The sequence below is a fragment of the Gopherus flavomarginatus genome, chromosome 5 (genome assembly GCF_025201925.1).
Source record: "Gopherus flavomarginatus isolate rGopFla2 chromosome 5, rGopFla2.mat.asm, whole genome shotgun sequence".
In the NCBI taxonomy this organism is placed as follows: Eukaryota; Metazoa; Chordata; order Testudines; family Testudinidae; genus Gopherus; species Gopherus flavomarginatus.
In genome coordinates this window covers 16,145,521-16,167,780 of record NC_066621.1, presented here as the reverse complement: position 1 = coordinate 16,167,780, position 22,260 = coordinate 16,145,521, and the positions used below count along the sequence as shown (strand labels likewise).

Sequence of the window (22,260 nt, the reverse complement as noted above, 5' to 3'; positions counted from 1 at the left end):
GTTACCTTAAAGTATGCCTCTGCTCTGAGAAAAACGTCTACAAATGGCACTCTGGAGATCCATGTTTGTTGTGCTGATTTGGATTTCCAGATCAAATACACTCAGTTTAAAAATGTCATAAACAGATGGTTAAGGGTTAATGTCTCTTTTACCTGTAAAGGGTTAAGAAGCTCAGTAAACCTGGCTGACACCTGACCAGAGGACCAACAAGGGGACAAGATACTTTCAAATCTTGGTGGAGGGAAGTCTTTGTTTGTGCTTTTGTTTTGTTCGTTGTTCGCTCTTGAGACTAAGAGGGGCCAGACATACATCTAGGTTCTCCAAATCTTTCTGAATCAGTCTTTCATGTGTCAAAATTGTAAGTAATAGCCAGGCAAGGCGGATTAGTCTTATGTTTGTTTTCTCAACTTGTAAATGTTTCTTTTGCTGGAAGGATTTTTACCTCTGTTTGCTGTAACTCTGAACCTGAAGCTAGAGGGGGTTTCCTCTGGGCTATATAAATCTAAGTACCCTGTAAAGCATTTTCCATCTTGATTTTACAGAGATAATTTTTACTTTTTTCTTTATTAAGAACCTGATTGATTTTTTCTTGTTTTAAGATCCAAGGGAATTGGACCTGAACTCACCAGGGATTGGTGGGGGAAAAAGGAGGGGGGATGGTTAATTCCTCCTTGTTTTAAGATCCAAGGAGTTTGGATCTGTGTGAAGCCTCTCAAGGCAACCCAGGGAGGGAAAGTCTGGGGGAAAGGAAGGGGGATGGTTAATTTCTCCTTGTTTTAAGATCCAAGGGGTTTGGATCTGTGTTCCCCAGGGAAGGTTTTGGGGGAACAGAAAATGTGCCAGACACTAAATTCTGGCTGGTGGCAGTGCACCAGATCTAAGCTAGTAATTAAGCTTAGAAGTGTCCATGCAGGTCCCCCACATCTGTACCCTAAAGTTCAGAGTGGAGAAAAAACCTTGACAAAAAGATATATAAAAAAAAAAAGGTTTGTTGTACCTCCATATATACTCAGTCCAACTCCACTGGAGGAAGAGGAGTTGACCTTGCCCCCTGCTCCCTTAACTGAAAGCTGCATGCATGCACCCTGGGATGTGAAAGGCAAGCTGGTTCCATTTGGCTCATGAATTATGAAACGTGACTAATACAATTCTGCGCTATCCCTCTGTATCCCCATCTTCATCAATGGAGTTGCACAGGTGGTGGTGGAATGGAGGGCAGATTAACATTGCTGTCAGCGATGTGTAAGCCAGAGTACAGTTCAGCTCACTCTCCTGCAGCAGTACTGGCTTTGCAGGTCTAAAAGGAGCTGCAAAACAAGATATGCAATGGGGCAGTGGGGGTGGGGTGCGAGGGAATTCACCATTCCCCTGCACCTTGGGCAGTCATTTACACCAGATCAGAACAGCAGTGTGTTCCAGGGTGAGGGTCAGTCAAACCCAGGGAGCTGATTGGTTGAGTAGGAAGGAACCATTTTTTACGTGGCCAATTTTCAGAACAGAAACCCACTTTAAAGTCTAAAAAGGTTGTAAGGACTCAGGGCACCACCCTGTAACCTACTGTTGCAGCACAGTGGGAACAGAGGCCTCTAACTTTCCACCTGATTTCCAGGGCCTGTTGGCTTTTTAAGGTTCCAACTTTCTGGAACCCTGCAATCAACTCCAGAGATCCATGCACCAATCCGAGAGGTGCAGCTTCAAGTGAGTATTTCACAGAGCTGTTAAGCATCAGCATACTAAAGGTGACCCACTAGGGCGGGGAATAAAATGAGCTTTTGCCCTTTTTTAAGGTTGGAAAAAGGAAGCTTGAAAGATTTTTCTTTTAAAAGCTTTTTTCCTGTCGCTTGATATTTTCAAGGTAACATTTCAGAAATGCAGAGTCTGGTCCTCTCTGGTTTTGTCAGAGGGGTTCTGGGATGGGTGCTTTCCAAGCCCTTAATTCGAAGGTTCTCAAACGGTGGTAGATGAACCGCTATTGGTCCACAGGAGACTTGCTGGTGGTTTATGGAGAGCTGGCTGATTTATGGTGCCGGCTCCTTCGCCTCATTTCCCCTGCTAAATTGCATCAGCAGCCAGCTAAAAAATCTATTTAAGCCCTTCTGGTTATCACTCTTCCATCTCAGCAATCGCCACAGGGCTGTTACATGATGGCAAATGGAAAAGGAGACTGTGGAAGAGAGAGGCGTCATCTGCAGCACTGTCTCTATCAAGATGTGGTCCCCTCACAACCATCTGAGCATCTTTTGGCCTTAAGGGTTTGCTGCCCCTTCCTCCTCATGAACAAAAAGAGCTTTTCTCTCAAACATCTGCACTAGGCATGAACAAAAAGGAGCAAAAGCAACAAAAATGTATTCTGAGGAGTCTGGAATGAAAAAAATCAAATAGCCTCCCAATTAAGATTGTGTGTCTCTTTCTAAAAAAAAAATATTCTCTAGCTCAATTCTCAGATATGGGCTTGAGGCAAGAATTTCTGGGAAATTCTCTGGCCTGTGTTACGCAGGAGGTCAGATCACAAAGGTCTCTTCTGGCCTTAAAAAAAACCCCAACAACTAACAAACAAAACTATGGATCAGTCAGGTTTCACTTTCCTGAAGTTTGATGTCATATTCCTACCTGTTCTCCAGTCATCCATATAGTCTGTCAGGGGAGAGAAAAATCTGAAATGCTAATATAAAAAAACAACCCCGAGGGGTGGGGGATATCCCCCTTAAAAACACCACCTTGGTTTGATATTAGAAATTGATTTTTTTTTGTAAGTCATCTTTCAAAAACCTTCTTATCACTGTGCCACTAAGGTCCAAATTTTTCAGAAGAGTTCAGGGCCCAATTTCCTAGCACTTGGTACTCCCAGTTAGGGCCAGATCTTTTAAAGTTCTCAGCTCTCATTTAGGGACCTAGGTAGAGGTCAAATTCACCCAATGTAACAATTACACTCTTGGAAAATTCTGGCCTGTGGACAAGTGCATCTCTCAGCTGACTCATAGGATAGGAATGTAGCAGTACGTCCAACTGTGGCAAAAGGAGGCTCAAAATAATATGGAAAAATAAAAGTTGCAAGTGACGAGACCCAGTCCCTGGGGACAAGGAAATCGGTGCCTGCGTGATGAGGACCGTGGAGTGGAGGAGTTCTGGAGCAAAGAGGACTAATTCTGAGGCCTATCACTGAAGTGTAGCATTGATTTTCAAAGTGGACTAGTAAGGGGTTTTTGCTTAAATATAGACAGGATGTGTTTTTTGTGCCTTTAAGGAACTACTCTGCTAAGCTATTCTCTTTCACAGTTTAAAATGCTTCTCCTTAGCAGTCTTGTGTTTCTTCTCCAAACCGATACTCTTTCCTTTTCCCCTTGCCCAACTCCCCTACTCCTGCTGTCAGAGGGAGGTGGCGAAGCCGATCCGGTTGTTCTGCCGGTCGAATTCGGTGTAGTATTGCCCGATGAAGCTGGCTCCCAGGACCCAGAGGGGGCCGGTTGGAGGAGGGATGTCCAAACCTGCGAATGCCACGGTGCAGATGTCCTCTCCATACTGGGATTGCTATGAAAGGAAAGAGACTCAGCTCATGAGGACAGATGCTGGGGGGAGAGAATCCTACCCTGGATTGGAATTTATTTCCCCAGATCCTGAAATGCCCCAAGTAACTGCTTCCCTCCTGTTGCTAGTTATCTCCACAACTTCTTTTCCCACGAATCTGGTCCACACTTCATTCTATGCTTTCCAGCCAGGCCTGCTCCAGATTCCTGCTCCCCACCCCAGGCCCTGCCCCTCACACCAGATTCTCCTGCTGCCGTGCTCTTCACTCTGCCCTCCTGAGATTTTGCTGTGAAGATGAGAAATTACCCAGGGAGGATTTGTGTTTTGTAAAAGCAGAGGGTGAGGTTTGGAATCAGGTCCTCGTTTATCCAGACAGCTCCACAAACTTTGTGAGCTTTGGAAAAACTAGTTCTGGTTTAGGCTTATCTTTATTCCTACACGTGTTATGGGGACAATATATTGGACATAAGTCTGAAGTCCACGGCTGATGATATCCAAAATAACAGCTCTGAACCAGATAAAGAACACAAGTGGAGAACTGTCCGAAATGAAGTGATCTCTTGCTAAATCTTTCTCTGCCCTTAATGCTGTCACATATGTTCTTTAGTGGGTATCACCCAGAAATCCCTTGTCAGGAGCAGCAGCTGCCTTCCCCACCCCCACCCCCATTAATAACAGAGGATGGGTATCTCACCCGGAGAACATAGGCTGAGCCACTGAGTGCGTAGAGCTTCCCACCGAGGTGGAAGGAGATATCGGGCAGCAGGTGGACTTTGTCACAGTCAACGATATACTGGAGCAGAGGAAGGAAGGAGAAGGTGATTAGGCCCTACAGAGGGGCTCAGAGCACGATGGTCCAGCAAGCTTTATGAACTGTGAGGCCTGATTTGAATACTCGGTGGCAGTCCGGGGCTTCGGCGGCACTTTGGCGAGGGGGGGCGGTGTCCTGCTCCAGGTCTTCCACAGCACTGAAGGACCCCCCGCTGCCAAAATGCCATCGAAGACCCAGAGCGGACACACACACACACACACCCTGCCGCTGAAATGCTGCTGAAGACCCAGAACCTTCCTGGGTGAATAAAAAAAATTAAAAAATTAAAAAGGGGCCCTCTTAGGTGCGAGGCCTGATTCTGGGGAATCGGGGAATCAGCCTAAAACCGGCACTAGGCACAAGTAGCCTCAGCTAAAGGCTGTTGCATCTCATTCGATAAAGCAGACCCATGTTAGCAATGGAGACTGAACAGTGTGAGGCATCCCAAAGCACCCCGCCCCCCCCCCCCACACACACTGCTCATCTTGGCTTCTTGGACTATCTCACCCCGCCTCCCAAAGAGGTGCAACCACACAGAACAAGCTGGAAGCAGACCAAGAGTGAGTTAACAAGACAGTAAAAACCTGGGGCCCTCCCTCTGCCTGGGGCTGTGACTATGTGCCCAAAAGGAATCTCTTTCCTTATCCACCCCAGCCAGCCCTAAAGCACATGGAGTCTTTGACCCCTGGCTTCATAAAGGAGAAGTCATCAAGATATTCCATCTGCTCCTGCACAGCCGAGAGAGGAGTAGATGACCTGTCTCTGCCAGTGGCAATGGCCATTGCTACCCCACGGTCTGGAAAGACAGGGGTGCTGTCACAGCCAAGGAGAGACAAGCTGTGTGTTCTCCCCTGGGAATCAATTGTAACCTCATCCCCATCATCTCCAGCACCTGCCCTAGTTCCCAGGTCAGGACCTAATGAAGCTGGCTGCTTGGTCACATGCCAACCAGCGAGCAGATGGACAGGAGCGAATGGTGGGTTTGCTCACCCCTCCTTCCGCCAGCTCCGCCGCCTGGATGGCTCTCATCAGCACGGCTATGGAGCCTGCTGGGCCAGTGATGTAGGAAGCCCCGGTGTCGATGGCCACCGAACAACCTTCTTTGCAGAACAATGTCTCAGCACCGACAGACACCCTATGGAGTGAAGGAAAGAGCTCTGACTTTCCCCTAACCTCTCCCCTCCCAACAGCACTCTGGTCACCCCTGCCCTGTAATATCAAGGTCAACAGGAGCCTTAGAAATTACATCAATCTAGACAGCTCCCTCTCTCTCCCGGCCCCTCCAATCAGCACCAACTCCCTCTCTCTCAGTCCATCTCCTTCCACCTCCCTTCACATCCTGCTGCTAGGCGCTGATGTGCATCTGCTCTGACCCTTCCAACAGACCCAAGCGCTCTTCTTGGGCCCCGACCACACTGATCTGCTAGCTCCTACACATTCCTCCCAGCCCCAGCCCTGTAACATACACAGTTCAGGGTCAGGGGAACCCCAGGGCTTGGGGCCAGGGTGTGTGTGTGTGACTTGTGCATGCTGAATAGGTTTTAGCCCTGTGCTGCCAGTGACTCTGTGTGTCCTTGGACAAGTCACACCCTGTGTCTCAGTCTCCCTGTCTGTGAACTGGGCTTACCGACCTCCCAGGACCGGACTTTGGGTAATTGTCTCATGTTGAACACGAGGAGGGCGATACACGGACTTGGCACCATTCTTGTTAACCTTTGGGATCCAATGTTACTTGTCCCCCAGCACTTTTTGCAGGCGTTAAAGGGGTTAACCCCAGTGACCCAGCCTGATTCCAGCTTTGATAACTCTACCCTGCCTCCCCAAATCCCTCGCCACCTAGGAGGGAGGGAGCTATGTAAGGGCCAGGTGTGCTCCCTGCTACTGACCCCTTCATGCTGATCTGCCAGTAGCCGTTCTTGTTGACGTTCAGGTAGTGGAAACCCCCTGTGTAGTAGGCTGGATCACTTCCTCCAAGGATAATTTCCCCTCCAGGTTTCAGAAGAGAGTTCCTAGGACACAAAACACAACAGAGTAACTTCCTAGCTTGCCCCTTCTCTCAGGTCTCCACTCCAGGAAGGCAGGGGATGGGGAAACCCCATAGGGACCAAGACGTGATGCAGATTTCCCACGTGCCAGATGAATCAAGTGAGGGGAGTTAGTGTGCACGGTGAAGAGAGTCTGGGAGATGGCTCCAGCATGCTGAAAGCTCCGATTAGAGGCTTCCTGGGGATCTCAAGTTCACACTTAGCAAAGCTGCCACCTGGCTGCTTGGGCAAGGCTGTGCTTTAGAGGCCGAGGAGTGTTCCAGCGAGCGTAATGGACCTCTTGTGTCAGTGGCCCAGTCAGTGCAGAGGGAGCTCATACTAACCAGTACTGGGCTGCTAAAGGGAGTCATTTTTTGGTATGTTTCTGGCAGAGCTAGCAGAATTTACCGCCCAGCACCAGGGTGCAAGGGTGATTGTTAGTGTGGTGACGCCTCGAGAGGGTTTGTGTTTTATCATCTTCTTACTTCGAAGCTCTGCAAAGAAAGAGAAATCTAATAAAACAAGGATCCTAAGGAGATTTTGCCTTCAGGAGCTCTGCATACCAGCTGGCCAGATCCTGAGCTGGTGCAAGCTGGCCTAGAGCTACACTCATTTACACCAGCTGAGGATCTGGCCCAGGACTGCAGACCAAGGACTTTGGGAAAGGTGTCACTAGGCTCTGTTCATCCCTGACAGTCGCACCTTTAGGAGAGAGCACAAGATCCACACGTTTCGCTTCACAGTCTGATTTCCAGATTTGTTTCGCATTATTTTTTGTCTCTTGAATTTAGTTTTACTGCTCATAAAAGCCAGGATGTGACAGCACCAGTGTGGACTGAGCCCAGTGCAGATGGCTTCAGGGTAAGCTTCCCCCAAGCCACACTTCTGAAGGCCTTTCACTAAAGCTGGCCAGGAAGCAGGGGTCGATGCTGCACAGGTGTTGGATGGAAACCGAGACATTTTTAGTTCCATCAATATTTTTCCTCCAAAGTTTTTGGATTTTCATTGAAAAACTGACTTCTCCTCTGCCCATTTTCAGCGGTGGAATACCCAAACAATTTCAGTTTGGGAGTTTTCCCTTTTTTCACAAGAACCTGAACATTTTGGGGGTCACAAATGGGTATTTCTTACAGAAAAATTATTTGTTTAACGAAAAAGCCATTTTCCACCAAAACAAGTTTTGAATAACAATTTTTGACCAGGTCTGCCTTTCACTGTGACCTGCAACACCCCTGGTTATTTCAGTAATGGGTCCCCAACACAACTGCGCCCGGCCTCTCAATCTTGGTCCATGGCTCCTCCTACTACTCTTGTTCTGGGCACCCATACAACTCTGCCTGTGCCCTTCCAGCCTGGCCCACAGCTCCTCTCTTATTCAGTTCCAACCCCGCCAAGTTCCCTGCTTTTCTGTTTCTTCAGTGAAGGCCGCGCTAAACATGGCCATAACTCTGAACCCAGACAACTTTTATACTCATCGTTCTTGCAGCAGTGAACCCCAGAGACCCCCACCCCACTGTACAGGACTGATAGACTCATGCAGCGCTCCCAGTTCCTCTGTAGTACAGGCTGTTTGCTCCTAGCGACACCCACCTGCTGTAGTAGACTGAGAACACATCCTCCTTCAGGACCTGCTGGGAGAGGATCCGGTCAAACACTGGGGTGATGCCATCGATGGCCTGGCTGGGGTACCCCATGCCCAGCACCCCATCAAACCTGGCAAAGATGAAGGGGAAGGCAGGCAGCGCCGTGGCTTCAGCAAAGACCTGGATGATGGGGATATCAGCCACCTGGGGAGAGGAGAGTATGAGACAATGCAGATCAGTGGAGGGTACATGGGGGTCTAGCGCTCTTCTCTTTGGTGCACATGATACTTGTGCACCAAAGAGACATTTGGATATTCTGCATGTTGCTCATTTAAATACTCAAGAGGGTTGGGAGCACAACGGACCCTGATTCATCCATGTGCCGGTGCAGAGTTCAAGGACCAAGGGATAAGTAGCGAAGCTCCCTGATCCTGGGGTTTTCAGGAGCTACTGCTGTTTCCAGTGCATATTAGAGCAGCCACACAGGCTGCTCTAACCTGTGCACACCTGTCCACAGCCTCTATGAACCACTGCAGAAGCTGCCCTGCCCCCCATCCACCCCAAACAGTACTGCTGCTCAAGGGACTTCAAGGGAATGGCGATCATCCCTCCCAACAGCCTGATTTTCATGCTGAGCCCCACAACTCCCGCTGACCTCTGATGGGAGTTGGGGCTGCTCAGCCAGGCTCCAAATCATTGCAGGTGGAGCCACAAACCCTGGCTTCCGTTCTCCTGTATTTTGGGGAAAAGCCCGACAGGCTCCTAGCCCTGTGTAACTAACAATACATGTGGTGATGTGAGTTTAAACAAAACCTACTACACTCTCCGCTATTGGACATCAGTGTTGTCAGTGCTCTTGATTTTTTCAGGACCCTTCCAATACTTGATATGGTTCTTAAAGCACAAAACTCCAGGAATCCAGTGATTATGGGAGAATCTCTGCTTTCATTTACAGGCAAAATGAAGGGCTTGTCTACATGAACACTTAGCTTGAGGCTCGCTGGGGTGTAAATCGACCCCGCAGTCGCCTGCCTTGCACTAACTATCCATGTGGATGTGGCCGCCGGGCACTCAGAGTGCTGTAGTTTACTTTGCTCTACCCAGCTTCAAAACGTGGCTACGTGGCGTGTCCATGTTCCAGGACACAACTGGCTCGACTGATGGGGGAAGCGATCCTGTCAGTCTGTAAAGTGCTTTGGGATCTTTGCAGATGAAATGTTTGCTATAGAAATCCACTGAGTCAATGGGCCAGACCCCCAGCTGGTGCAATGGGTATGTCTACACTGAAGTCAATGGGGCTCTACTGAGTTACACTAGTAGAGGATATGACCTATACCGGGGCAGGGAGGGGGGTGTTTATGGCCTGATACAAAGCTTAGTGGAGTCAACGGGTGTCTTTCCATTGACTTCAATGGGCTTTGAAGCACGCCTTGGGGTTTATCCTTAGCATAGCTTTACCAGCACTTACCATGACGATGTCCTGGCTGAGGAAACCTTTCACGCTTCCTGATCCATACTGGATAGCAAAGCCCGTCCCGTTCTCCAGGTACGTGCGTGATTTGGAAGAGTCGTAGCGGTTGTGAGACACTGGGGATACATTAGAAAGGAGGGTGGCGGGAGTTAAAGCAAATCAGCATGACAGGCGGACACTATCTGCTTCCATCACTATAGTATGGGAGTGCCTCACGAAGGTTAATTAATTCCTCCGCCCCCCGCCCTGTGATGCAGTGGAGAATGATCTTCTTTTTACAGAGACAGCCTAAGCCAAAGCCCATCCAAGTCAATGGGAGTCTTTCAGCTGATTTCAATTGGCTTTGGATCAGTCTTAGAGGGATGAAGGGACTTCCCCAAGGTCACACGGGGGTCAGTGTCAGAGCAGGGAATAGCTGCCCAGATCTCCGATCATCACAAGATCAGACTCCCTCCACAGATGCTTACAGTTTATTTTCCCTGGCAGTTTTCCCACATTCCCAACTCTCTGAGATCCATTCTGAGATGTCATTCAAATCCTTTCCTCCCATCAGCCATGCTCTCTCCTGCTATGACCACATACATGCTCCCACCAAGTGGCCGAGACCAGAACCCTTCCCTGCATTGTGACACATACATTCCTGCCTGGAAGTAGCGTTTCCCTATCATTTCACCATGCACGTTGTGGTGAGTGTGCACTTTGTTACACCATAGGCTTCTTCCATACTCCCTACTCCGGGTCCTATGCAACTTTCCTACTGAAAATGATGCAGGGTGATTGCAGGAGCCACAAGAAGTGGGGTCTAATTCTGCTCTCAATCCACTGAGTCAAATGGAGTCCTGATTTGCACGAGCACAAGCTCCCCGACAGTGTTCCCAGGTGGTTCGGGCATGAGACGCTCCAGGGCTCACCGCAGGCGCTGTAGAGTGGAGAGCATCTGTAGGAAGGTACCCAAAGGTTGGCCGAGCCCGTGTCAAAGACCACCTTGAAGGTCTGCGCTGGTGTGCCAATGCTGATCTCCCCAAAGTACTGGGTCTGGAGAACACACAATGGGAGGAACATTAGAACCGAATGGGAGCCCTGGCAATGCTGATTTGTGCTGGCGAGAGCATTATCCTTAGGGAAAATGACCTGATTTCCCATCGATGCACCCTGAGCGTAACAAGACCCTCATCAGAGGATCTCAAAGTCCTTAGCAAATTTTAATAGTTAAATCACTCCCTACAAGCCTGGTCGACAGTTATCATCATCCCTATTCGGATGACCTGCTCCACCACAGACATGCTGGGGGACCTTGGACGAGGCACTTCGGCCCAGATTTTTAAAGGGATTTAGGCGTTGTCCTGCTGAGCATTGCCAGGTGCGAGCAATTTCCAAAACCGAAGTAGGCACTTGGGAGCCCACGTCCCATCGACTTGCAAACAGCCTGAGTCCCTTTTGAAAATGGGACATAGGCATCTAAATGGCTTAGGCCAAGCAACGTCGACCCTTAAACAGGGCTAGGCCCTCGTGTCTCTGAACAGCTCCCCTGACTCCCCCGACAGCATATTCTTATTTAAGTGCTGCCAGGGGACTCACAGCGACACAAGACTGTTCCTGTTCCGAAGATGTCTCTGTATTTCCTGGTCCTGTCCGTTTCCCTCTGTGCTTCCGTGTAAATGGTAACGAACCTTTGGCACATGGCAGATTCTCTGTCATTTGAAGTCTTTTAATCAAGTCCAGATGTCATTCTAAAAGACACACTATAGCTCGGCCAGCAGTTATCGGCCTCCCCTGTGACAACAGCTCTGTCAGTCCAGAGTGCCCTTTACCGACGGAGCTGTGACCACACTAGGGGGATTGTACCACTAACTACAGCGGGCAGATAAGACCGCACAACTCTTGTGTCGACAAGCCCGTAGGTACGGAAGGAGACCTGGGGATGGGTACTAAAGCAATGGGGGAAACTCACGTCCAGATAGTTGGTGAGGATGGTGGGGGCCGTCCCATTCCGAGGGCCTGTGGCACCGGCGTATTTATTCTGCTTAAGGGCAGGGAAGACGTCTGAGACTTTCACACCCATCTCCTGCAAGGTCTGACGGATTGAGGGCATTTTCTTTAGTGGGATCCTGTACATTGGGGGAAGAAGGAAAAATGCCAGGGGTTTAGGGTGACAGATGCAAGGTGCCTGGAGGGACCAGCAAGATGAGATGCTGGATAGCTTGTCAGATTTCCTCTGCATCTCAGGAAAGACGGAGCCAGACCCTCAGCTGGGGTCATATAAGTCAAAGCTGAGACAGCAGCTGAGGATCTGACCCGTTATGCATAAACACTTGAAAATCCCCATGTGCCCATTCTTTCATCTGGGCCCGATTCTGTTCTTACTGACGCTGGTGTAAATCAGGATTGATTCCATTTCCGCCAAAGTCAGCCAAATAACTCCACAGCAAAACTGGTCTGAGAACAGAACTGGGCCTGTAGAAAGCCACGCTGGGAGGGAGAGACCCGGCGTTCCTGGCTAAGCCTCAGCAGCTGGCCTGGTGAATGCAACTCAGTTACTCTAGGCGGCAGTAGACACCTGTCTCCGAATAACCGATCTGCTGGCCTGACTGGAGTCTGGAGCTCACAGGCTGCCCCAAACGGTCCCTCTTATCCCAGTGGAAGATGAAGCAGTTCGGTGACTGGTACAATCAGCACAGAGCTATGGAAACATGTCCCCAGATGACCGGGCATTGCTCACGCCTCAGGCCAGTCACGGCTGAGTAGAGCAAAACGACTGCATGAGGCCAGATCTCATGCTTGCGGGGCCAAGGATGCAGGAGACTATTATATTCTATTGACACTGCAGGGGGAGTTTAAGGAGGCAGAATGGCCTGATGCAAGTTGGAATTTGGCCAGGGCATGGTGGTTCCCCCTCCCCTCCTCCTTCTGCTGTTGCAGAATATGCCACTGGACCTTTCAGAGCCTCATGTGGTCACTCGAGATGTTGGACTTCAGTCTAATGCTACTCCGCGGGGAGAGCACTCCTTACGAAGTCCCAGCAGCACGTAGGGTGCACCCCTATGGGACGGGACAGGATCACAGTACAGGGTATCATTTGCCACTAATAGCTTTATAAAGTCACTTTTCCTTTTCCTCCCAATGCTTCTTGGTTGCTGGGTCCCCTGTATCCCTTACTCCTGAAGCCTCATCCATGCTCTAACCACAAGCTTCTCCTTCGTACAGAGGGTTTGGCAGATCAGACCGAACCAACAGTCCATTAAGTCAAGAGCATTTTGGATTCCTCTAGCATGGCCTTGATTCTGGAGAGGAAACAGAAACCTCCCCATACAGCACTTGGTTAATTATCTTTGAGCCTCTGCACTTACTGTCTTCCCTCCGCCTTCTCTTTTTGCTGTGAACATTTCTCATTCTTCTATGTTCTCCTCTAACAAAGTTTATTCTCCCCCTCTTGTTTCCATCCTGAGCTACACCATTTCTCTTTGCTTTTCCTTTCCTCTCTCTGTGAGTCTCACTTTCTCCACGTTCCTCTGTCTGTCTTTCTGTTTCCGGCCAGTCTTCATGTTACCTGTTCGCAATCTGGGGTAAAATTTTCACAGACTTTCAATGAGCTGTAGTGTCCTAAAAATGCCCAAGTCACTTTTCAAAATGAGATATCAGCTCCTATTTCACTTTAGGGCTTTAGAAAATGTTAGTTTTCCTTTCCCCACCCCTCTTCCCACATTCTAATGTGTGGTGAGTAGACAAGTGTTAGAAGAACGGATTTTTTAGGGGCAATTCTGAAAAATCAAATAAAAAAAATCCTTTTCGATCCACCCACAAATGAACATTTTCAAGCTTTATTTTAGCCAATTGAAAGGCTGAATAAAATATTGTTTCGGGTTGAATTAAATGTTTTGTTTAGATTTTGAGCATTTTATAAAATAAAACAGAAAGAAATTTGGAAATGAAAAGTGGTTTCAAACAAAAAAATAATTAAAACATTTCAATTGTTTCCAAATTTGCCCAACAGAATTTGGCAAAACCAACACAAATGTAGGAAATGTTTCCATGGCTCCAAGTTTGCATTTTTTGCCAAAAAAATAATTCAGGCGAAAAATATCATCTGCTGTACAAGAGATGGACCCAACTAGCGAAATTCAAGTCTCACCTTTCCCAAAGCTCAGAAGCACTAGGGGCCAGTGTTCCAGTCTGGGACCAGCCCTTGGGGTGACCTATTAACTAATACCCCCCCCCCCCCACACACACACCTCATTGTTGGGCCCTGTGGCATGGTTCCTATAGGCGTTTACAAGGCTAAAAAAATACTCTGTTCTCAAAGACCTGACTCGGGTTCTTATTCTGTCAGTAAGAGAAGTCTCCTAAGTGGCAACATAGCCTCCAACTTGCCATTCCCGTGAAGTTTCTGCCCCCAAAGACTCACCACCTGTGACTGCTTCTGCCTTTGCCAGAGACTCTACATTAACCCAATACACAGAGTGGAGAATGCTCTGTCCTGGCCCTGCAGCCATCACCCAATTGGTAGGAACTTCTCCCACATCCCCTTCAAAGGCCTAATTTAAATTGCATGAGACGGATCTTCATCTCATTTGCACTGGGGAAACCTGGAGTCACTCTGTTATTAGTCAGTGACATTACTCTGAATTTATACCAGTTTAAATGAGATCAGAGTCTGCCTTGAGAAATGCATTTGGAAACAGAGGAAGCCCTTGCTGTGGATACTGTACTCTACCTGTCCTTCTCTGAGTGGTATGGGAGAGGCTGGCAATTGCTGGTAGGTTCTCTAAGTAGGCAAATGGGCCAAAATAGTTGTGAATTCTCTGGATGTTCTATGCTGCTCTAGCGACACAAAGCAGAAAGAAACCCAGCTCAGCTGGCCAAGGATAGCATAGCCTCTGCTTCATCCGTTCCACGTCTCATTTCAGTTTTAAATGAAAGCTCTTCGTCTTCCCCTTTTCATTTTTAAAAATAGAGACACTGCTGAGCAAGGCAACCTCCCCAAGGGCCCGAGAGCAGAGAAAGCCCAGACCCCTTTAGTGAACCTTTAAAAAGTGAGGGCCGGATCCTCAGCTGGTGTAAATCAGCATCGTTCTGTGGAAGTCAATAGAGCTGCACTGATTTACAGGAACTGAAGCCTCTGTCATCAGTTACAGCGCAAGTGAAAAGAAACATACAAGAGAGATTCTCTCTCTCTCTCTCTCACACACACACGCCATCCCATAGGCCTTTAGTAACATACAGAACGTTACCTTTGGAAAGCATCAATTGAAGAGCAGAAGAATCCTGCCCCCCAGGTAGCCATCACAAAGATCAAAAACTGCTGCATCCTTCTAATTTGCTCTGTTTGAATGGACCTCTTTCTGGGACAGCAGATTCCTGCTTGCATCAAAGGAGAGGAAAAACTCATTGTGCTTTTATAGCTAAACCTTCTGCATCTGTTTAGGTTTGTGCTCAATGCGGATTGGAGGAAGACTGGGGAATAACAAATCCTGCCAATGGGGACACTCCATACGTACACAGATTTTGGAGCTAAACTTGACCTCACTTCCTAGCAAAGGGCAGTTTGGATGGGGGACACATACACACATGTGGTGCAGTATACATCCCAATAAGGCAGATCAAATCTCTCCAGGTACACTAGGGCAAAAGCATTTAATAAAAGGATTTAAAAAAATAAAATCTCTCCATGTAGCTAACCTGTGCTCTTTTAATTTATTAGCATTCCGAAGTCATCTCAAAGTATTTAACAACACTTGGCATTTATGCCACATGGGGCAGACTGTCTGCTGGTGTAAATCATGCTAGCTCTATGGAAGTCTATACAACGAGGGTGAATTGGCCCCAGCTGAGCCCATAATAATGCTGTTCATTCAAGGAACTTGATGGACTTTGCAAAAGTGGGTGAATTTTACACCTGGACAGGTGGAGTGATTCAGCCAAAAGTTGCAAGGCTGGGTTGAGAATCCAGGGAACGTGGCTCCCAGTCCCCCTTGCTTTGACCACTAGCTCATGCAACCTCCACTGAAGCCCCTAGACAAGATCTTCAGCTGATGTAAATCAGCACAGCTCCACTGACGTCAATGAAGTAGCGCCCATTTACGCTGCTCAAGGATCTGACCTGTCTGATTGTCATGCATAAGTCATCTAGGGAAAGGCTAATACTATGGTGGTTACATCTCTGAACTCCATACTGAGGCACCAAGGGAAGTGACCTGACTTAACACTGAAATGAATGGGAGCTGTGGGCAGGGCTGACTCCGGGATTTTTGCCGCCCTAAGTGGCCAGAAAAAAACAAACAAACCGCGATCACGATCTGCGGCAGTTCCACTGAGCCACTTTCTTCTTTGGAGGCAGGTCCTTCCTTCCAAGAGGGACCGAGGGACCCGCTGCTTGAATTTCTGCAGAAGAACCCAACGTGACGCCCCTTCCCCTTGGCCGCCCCAAGCACCTGCTTGCTGAACTGGTGCCTTGGAGCTGACCCTGGCTGTGGGTGCTCAGCAGCTCTGAAAATCTTAATATAAGAACTATGGGCCACCAAATGAAATTAATGGGCAGCAGGTTAAAACAAATAAAAGGAAGTTCTTCTGCACGCAGCGCACAGTCAACCTGTGGAACTCCTTACCTGAGGAGTTGTGAAGGCTAGGACTATAACTGCATTTAAAAGAGAACTGGATACATTCATGGAGGTTAAGTCCATTAATGGCCATTAGCCAGGATGGGTAAGAAATGATGTCCCAAGCCTGTTTGTCAGAGGGTGGAGATGGATGGCAGGAGAGAGATCACTTGATCATTACTGTTAGGTTCACTCCCTCTGAGGCATCTGGCATTGGTCACTATCGATAGACAGGATACTGGGCTGGATGGACCTTTGGTCTGACTCAGTATGACCTTTCTGATGTTATGTTCTTATGTTGGGTGCCTGGCTTCAAGCAATCAAGTAAACATGGTGGTCAACTCTATTTTGGAAGAGAGAAAACGAGTTGCCCACCATCTTGTGGGCGTCATTGCCCAGCCACGGGCCTGTTCTTGAATGGAGCACAGGAGACTTAAGAGGGGCCTTAAAGGGTCAGCAAAGCAGTTGGGTTTCTTTAATTGACTCTGTATTTATTTTCCCACAGGCTGCCTTGGATGCAGCCCTGATGAGCAGGGATTTTCCCAAACCCAGCTGTTTCCTTCCCCTCCCGCAGGTTAAAGGGCACTGCGGGGCTGGCACACAGGTCAGACTACGTAAGAGCTCTAGCTGCGTGTGGTAATCCAGTAAATAATGCAGGGTGGGAAGTGCTGGTTCAAACGAAGGGTTGTGGCTTTGGTGCAATTCCTGCCAAGCCCAGGGAATCAGGCTGAAACCCTGGTCTCCCAATGAGCAGCAGAGCACTCCCTTTAGCTACCAGGCAAGGCAAGGCATCCTTTCAAGTGATCAAAATCTGAGACCGCGCTAAAAGCAGTGGTCACTGTCACACGCTAGCCGACCCCTGGACCTGATTCTCCACCACCTTGTCCATTGTGGAGTCATTTACCCCTGTGCACAGCTGCTCCCAGAACAGAACACTTTGCCCAGGAGAAATCAAAAGATGGGGAAAAAAACAAACAAACAGTGGAGACCTGGGAGCAGCTGATGCAAATTGGCTTAGTTCCATGGCTTCATGTATGCCAGCAGAGGGTCTGGGCCTCACAGCTCGACCCATCACCACCTTGCACTGTCATTTGCACCAATGCCAAGTTAATGCCGAATGCCACCAGATCAGAATGGTTGTGTTACGTCCCCACTATGCACTGGTGTAAATGATTGGGTGAGCTCTCCATGGTCTTGGGAAAAGGGCGGGGGGGGGGGTTAACCTATCCAATATTAACAAAGCCCAGACCAGCTTCTTTTTAAAGTTACATCTATGAGACAGTTGCATGCAATCAGCTAATAGGGTCACCAGATAGCAAGTGTGAAAAATCAAGACACTTTTTTCTTGGGGGTGGGGAGGTATAGTTGCATATATAAGACAAAGCCCCTAATATTGGGATGTCTGATCACCCTATCAGCAAAACACACAGGCCGCGTTTTAAAATGAATAACTCTCTATAACGCATAACACAAGCTACGCCAGGTGGAATCTGTTCGGGCATTACTAGAATTCTTTGCAGAAGGTACAGTGCTGATCAACTTGTTTAAACTGGCATAAATGGAGCTAGGTTGATTTATTCTCATGGGGCTGATTTATTCTCATTTTCCCCATTGTGTGTAGAAAACTCACAGTCGCAGACATCAGCAAACGAGCTAAGAGTTCAATGCACACTGGAGACAGTAGGAGTCTTTGCACTGACTTCAACAGGCCCTGGATCAGGCCCTTAGAGCACTCAGCCAGGGGACCGATCTCAATGGCTCAGCGACCTCAGTGGGAAATTACTCGGTAAGGCAATAAAAATGTTCTCCCAAGGACCCAGTTACATAACGGCCCATGCCATGAAATAACTAGCTAAACAAACAAACCAATGCATTCATAGTTCAAATAGCACGTTGATTTGGAACGCAGCTGGTGCACTCTGCCAGCAGCGCCCGGGGAAGGGAAAGACTTGAAGAATGGCTGAGAAGAGGATTCCAGATCCCCCATCCACCCTTAACACTGGTGACCACGCTTTGTGGTGTGAGACATCTCTGGGACAGGGTCCAAACTTCCTATCTCCGTAACAGGCTGATCCAGACTCCCAGATGAAAACTTGCCAAATGTCAGGGTTTGCAATCCAGATCCAAAAATCAAATTCATCCAAATATCAGGGTTCGAAATCTGGATCCAGATCCACACCCCTCAAGGCATTCAGATCCAACCACTTAACAGAGACAAGGGGAAGCTGTGAACAGAGATCCAGGGCCTAGAGCCGGGAGTTTGGTTCAGGCAGGACCGGCGCTAGGGTTTCTCGCGCCCTAGGCTCACGGCCATTTCGCCGCCTCCCGTGCTGATCCCGCAGCTCCGGTGGAGCTGCCGCAGGCATTCCTGTGGAGGGTCCGTTGGTCCATGGCTTCGGTGGAGCTGCCGCAGTCATGCCTGCGGGCGGTCCACCGGAGCCGCGCTGGCAGCTGACCGTTCACAGGCATGACTGCGGCAGCTCCACCGGAGTCGTGGACCAACAGAACCTCCGCAGGCACGACTGCGGCAGGTCAACCAGAGCTGCCTGCCGCCCCCCCGGCAAAATGCTGCCCCCCGAATAATCCTGGCACCTGAGGCGATTGCCTAGGCTGCCTAAACGGTAGCACCAGCCCTGGGTTCAGGCTAAGCATAGAGTAGAGATGATATGCTGGGCCCTAGGTTAGCGGCAGAAACGAATACTGAAAAGAGCAGGTGGAGCAGTTTCTGTGCCTGGCTCCTGCCCCTCTATGCCACCATTAATGCAAGGGTACCAGCGCAGCATAGGCGCACTGCGAGCTGTCCTCTTCTGCCTGCCCCCCCTCACCAGTCACAGTGCAGGGGTTTGTGCTGGGGTGAGACATTCAGGGTGGGGCTACAGGGATCGTGGGCACTACTGGGATGCGTTGCTGTAAGTGTAAGAGTGGCTGGGGTCTGCTGGGACTGCAGCCCAGAATCTGGCAGATAGACAACTGGTGCATTGTCCACTCAGCCTCAGGTCTGTGCCTCCAGCCCTCAAGCACACGGTCAGAGCCAGCGTGTTTAGATGCTCCCTGGATGCAGTTTGTTCTGACTTGGCAGCTTGTTTCTGGCCCCACAGCTTTGCCCAGCCAAATCCGCCCCCCAATGAAACTGGCCCCAGGGGACCTTCCCTTGTAGTGCTGGTTCTGCTCCATGTCCCCGCATGCTCAGGGAAGGCAGCTGTTCATTCTCATCTCTGTGCCTTTGCTTTGCAGAACCCAGCGGGGTCATGGCTAAGCTACCTCAGTCCCAGGAGCCCGTCCTGCCTGTCGTCATTTCCCATAGAGGGACTCGGAGACTCCGTCCCTCTGGGGCCAGAGGCTCCGGGATGCGTCACACCAGGGAACCTGGTGCGCTCTGAGCTGGCTGCCCAGAGGAAAGGGTCACAAACCACCAGTCCCCTGCTTGCGTTTCTGAGCTGAGACCGGGGGCAGCAGGAACATGAGAAATAGCCGGGCCAGGAGCCGGCAGATATAAATCCCCTCCTAGGGCATCCCGCAGCTTTGTTTACATAGCAGAGCTGAGTTTCCTAGAGGAGAGGCCTTTCCTAGCGCAGGGGCTTTCACAACAAAGGGTTCCACTTAAATCGATGGCTCCTGGAAGGGAAGAGGGCCTCATGGTCAAGACACAAGACTGGGAGCAAGGGGGCTGGGGACATTTTCCAGCTCTGCTATAGGCCACGAGCGAGTCATGGGGTGGAGGAGAGGGCACATTGCCAGGAGCACGTGGCCCCATCTGGAGGCCTGCATCCCATTCTGGATGGGCTTCTGTGGGGCTGAGAGGGAAGCATGTTATGAGGCTGGACTTGTGTTCTAACCTCTGGCCACATCCGGGGGGATTAGGCTCTTCTCATAAAAGCTGCCAGGGTGGGGAGCATTGGGGCCTTTAATCTCCTTCACCCGTCTATACAAGGAGAATGATGCTCTCCTTACCCAGTGACTAAAGGGGAAGGGACACGGGTCTTAATTCAGTGATGTGTGTGGCCATGTCAACACTACTGGTGCTAAAGCAGCGGCATCACGCCACTGTAGCTGTAGTGCCATAGTGTGTAGATGCAGACTCCAGCCCTGGAAGTGGTTTCCCCATCCCTGCAGGAACACCCCCTTCTCCTAGCAAGAGTCACTAGGTCAAGAGAAGGAGAGGTTATGCACGCTGCGCAGGAACTGTAGTTCTTGGAGACGCGTGGTGCATCCATAGGGACTGTTCTCAACACATTCTTCTGTAGACCTACCCAGCACAGCGCTTGTGGGTGTGAAGTTTTCACACCCCAGCACCGGAGCTATGTTCACCTAAGTTTCAAGCGTAGACCAGGCCTCAGAATCCATGCGAGCGGCTCAACTGGCAACTGCTGCCGAAATGCAGAGCATATCATAGCTGGAAGAAGAGCAACCATACTCCACAGCTGGACTGTGGGAATAGCCCTTTGCCTCTCTGTAGCACCCTGTATCTGAGTAACCCAACACTAGGAACGAATTAAGCTTCATCCTGCAAGGGAGGTGAGCACTGTGATCGCCTTTTACAGATGGGGAAACTGAGGCAGAGAGCCAGGAAGTGACTTGCCCAGAGTCACACATAGCAACAAAGCAGCAAGAATCGAACCCTGGAGTCCTGGCTTCCAATCCCTTGCTGTCATCACTAGACAGCTGCCTTCCAGTGGGATCGGGACTGAGTGGCTGAAGAGTACCTGCCAGTGGAGTAAAGTAGCAGGATCAAACAGATTAGCTGATCAGGTGCCCCCAGTTGGTAGGATGGTCCTAGAAGCTCTGTGGCCCCCACTCTGCCCTGGATTGCATTTAACTCAGGTGCCCCCTTGGGAAGGCTCCCCCGGCACCTACCTGGTACTTGTGCCAGCAGCGCTCCTCCAAGGCCAGAGTGGCTCTTGAGGCCCTGAGTGTTTTCAAGGACACGAGTCACGTTTCCCCAGGCCCTGTCCCAGCTGTTCACGAACCGCCCGTGTCCTTTACCTGGTCCAAGGCCAGCTGGGCCAGCTGCTCTCACACTCACTACAGCCCCTCAAGGAATTTTTCAATCACCTTTTCCAGTGGCCCAGAGCCTTGCCTGCGAGATTAGCAGCTGGGGCCGGAGGCAGAATTGAAAAGGCCCATCCAGGGCTTTCATTACCCACTCAAGGCCGGCATTGTGTGAGGGCTACAGGAACCCAGGAGCCTTGATTAACAAATGAATGAGCATAATGAGCCAGTGGCTGGGCTCAGATGAAGGGAGGAGAGACACAGGCTGGGAGGACCAGATTCTGGGTTGTGTCTCACCAAAGAGGAGCAGGAGCAGGAGCGGTTTTATGCCTCCTGGATTCTAGGCTGCTCTAATTTACAACAGAGCCCTCCAGCTGCTTGTGGGGAAGGCCAAATCATCTGGGATAGAGCACTCTGGTCATCATCCTTCCAGTCCCAACACACCCCTGCGCTACTTGCTGTGAGGTGGGGTGGCGAAGGTCCACGCAAACCGGCTCTAGGCTGCTCCTGAGCCAAGGGAATTCATCCTGGACCTGCTGTGACCCGTCTTTGCCACCAGCACAGTGTCAAAGGGCCGGAACTGGCACTGACTCACAGTCCACGTGCAGGACTGGCGCTAGGGGTTTGAGCGCCCTAGGCGGACGGCAATTTTGCCGCCCCGCTCGCTGGTCCCGCGGCTCCAGTCGAGCTGCTGCAGTGGTGCCTGCGGAGGGTCCGGTGCTCCGTGGCTCCGGTGGAGCTGCCGCAGTGATGCCTGAGGCGGTCCACCGGAGACGCACGAGCAGCCGACCGTCCGCAGGCACAACTGTGGCAGCTCGACCGGAGCCGTGGAGCAACGGACCCTCCGCAGGCACCACTGCGGCAGCTCCACCGGAGCCGCCTGCCGCCCCCTCCGGCAAAATGGCGCCCACCATTTATTCTGGCGCCCTAGGCAATTGCCTAGGCTGCCTAAATGGTAGCGCCGGCCCTGTCCACGTGGTACAGGCCACAGTGGCGAGTGCAGGAGATGGAGTCTCCTCTCCCTTACTGAGGTGTCAGTCGAAAGTAACCAAAGGTATAAATGCAGTGAGTGGGAAGGGAATGGGGCCCAGTGACAGGCCCAGGTGGGGGAGGGCTTTGACTGAGCCAGTGACCCAGAGGAGAAACTGGGAGTTTGTTCTTTGCGAGTTTCAAATTTAAATGTATGGACCATCTGTAGCTTTCCAGGCCCTAAGGGGGGCTCTGCCTCCATGCCCTGAGCTCGGCTGCAGCAGAGGGACAGGGG

At 50.1% G+C, this 22,260-nt stretch overlaps 1 protein-coding gene across 1 annotated transcript; it reads right to left on the bottom strand.

Moving 5' to 3' along the window:
* Window positions 1–3,366: 3,366 nt before the first annotated feature.
* Window positions 3,367–14,800, bottom strand: REN (renin). Its single transcript, XM_050953786.1, has 10 exons — window positions 14,643–14,800; window positions 11,366–11,522; window positions 10,326–10,449; window positions 9,412–9,530; window positions 7,951–8,147; window positions 6,846–6,854; window positions 6,223–6,345; window positions 5,327–5,471; window positions 4,220–4,318; window positions 3,367–3,528 (listed from the first exon to the last, which is right to left on the bottom strand). Exons 1-10 carry the CDS (start codon window positions 14,798–14,800, stop codon window positions 3,367–3,369), a joined length of 1,293 nt encoding a protein of 430 aa, XP_050809743.1.
* Window positions 14,801–22,260: the final 7,460 nt, after the last annotated feature.

Coding starts and splice junctions, on each gene's coding strand:
- REN (XM_050953786.1), bottom strand. CDS start 14,800: ATGAGTTTTTCCTCTCCTTTGATGCAAGCAGGAATCTGCTGTCCCAGA. Junction 11,523..14,642: donor TCAATTGATGCTTTCCAAAG/GTAACGTTCTGT, acceptor CCCAATGTACAG/GATCCCACTAAAGAAAATGC. Junction 9,531..10,325: donor TCCACTCTACAGCGCCTGCG/GTGAGCCCTGGA, acceptor ATGTATCCCCAG/TGTCTCACAACCGCTACGAC.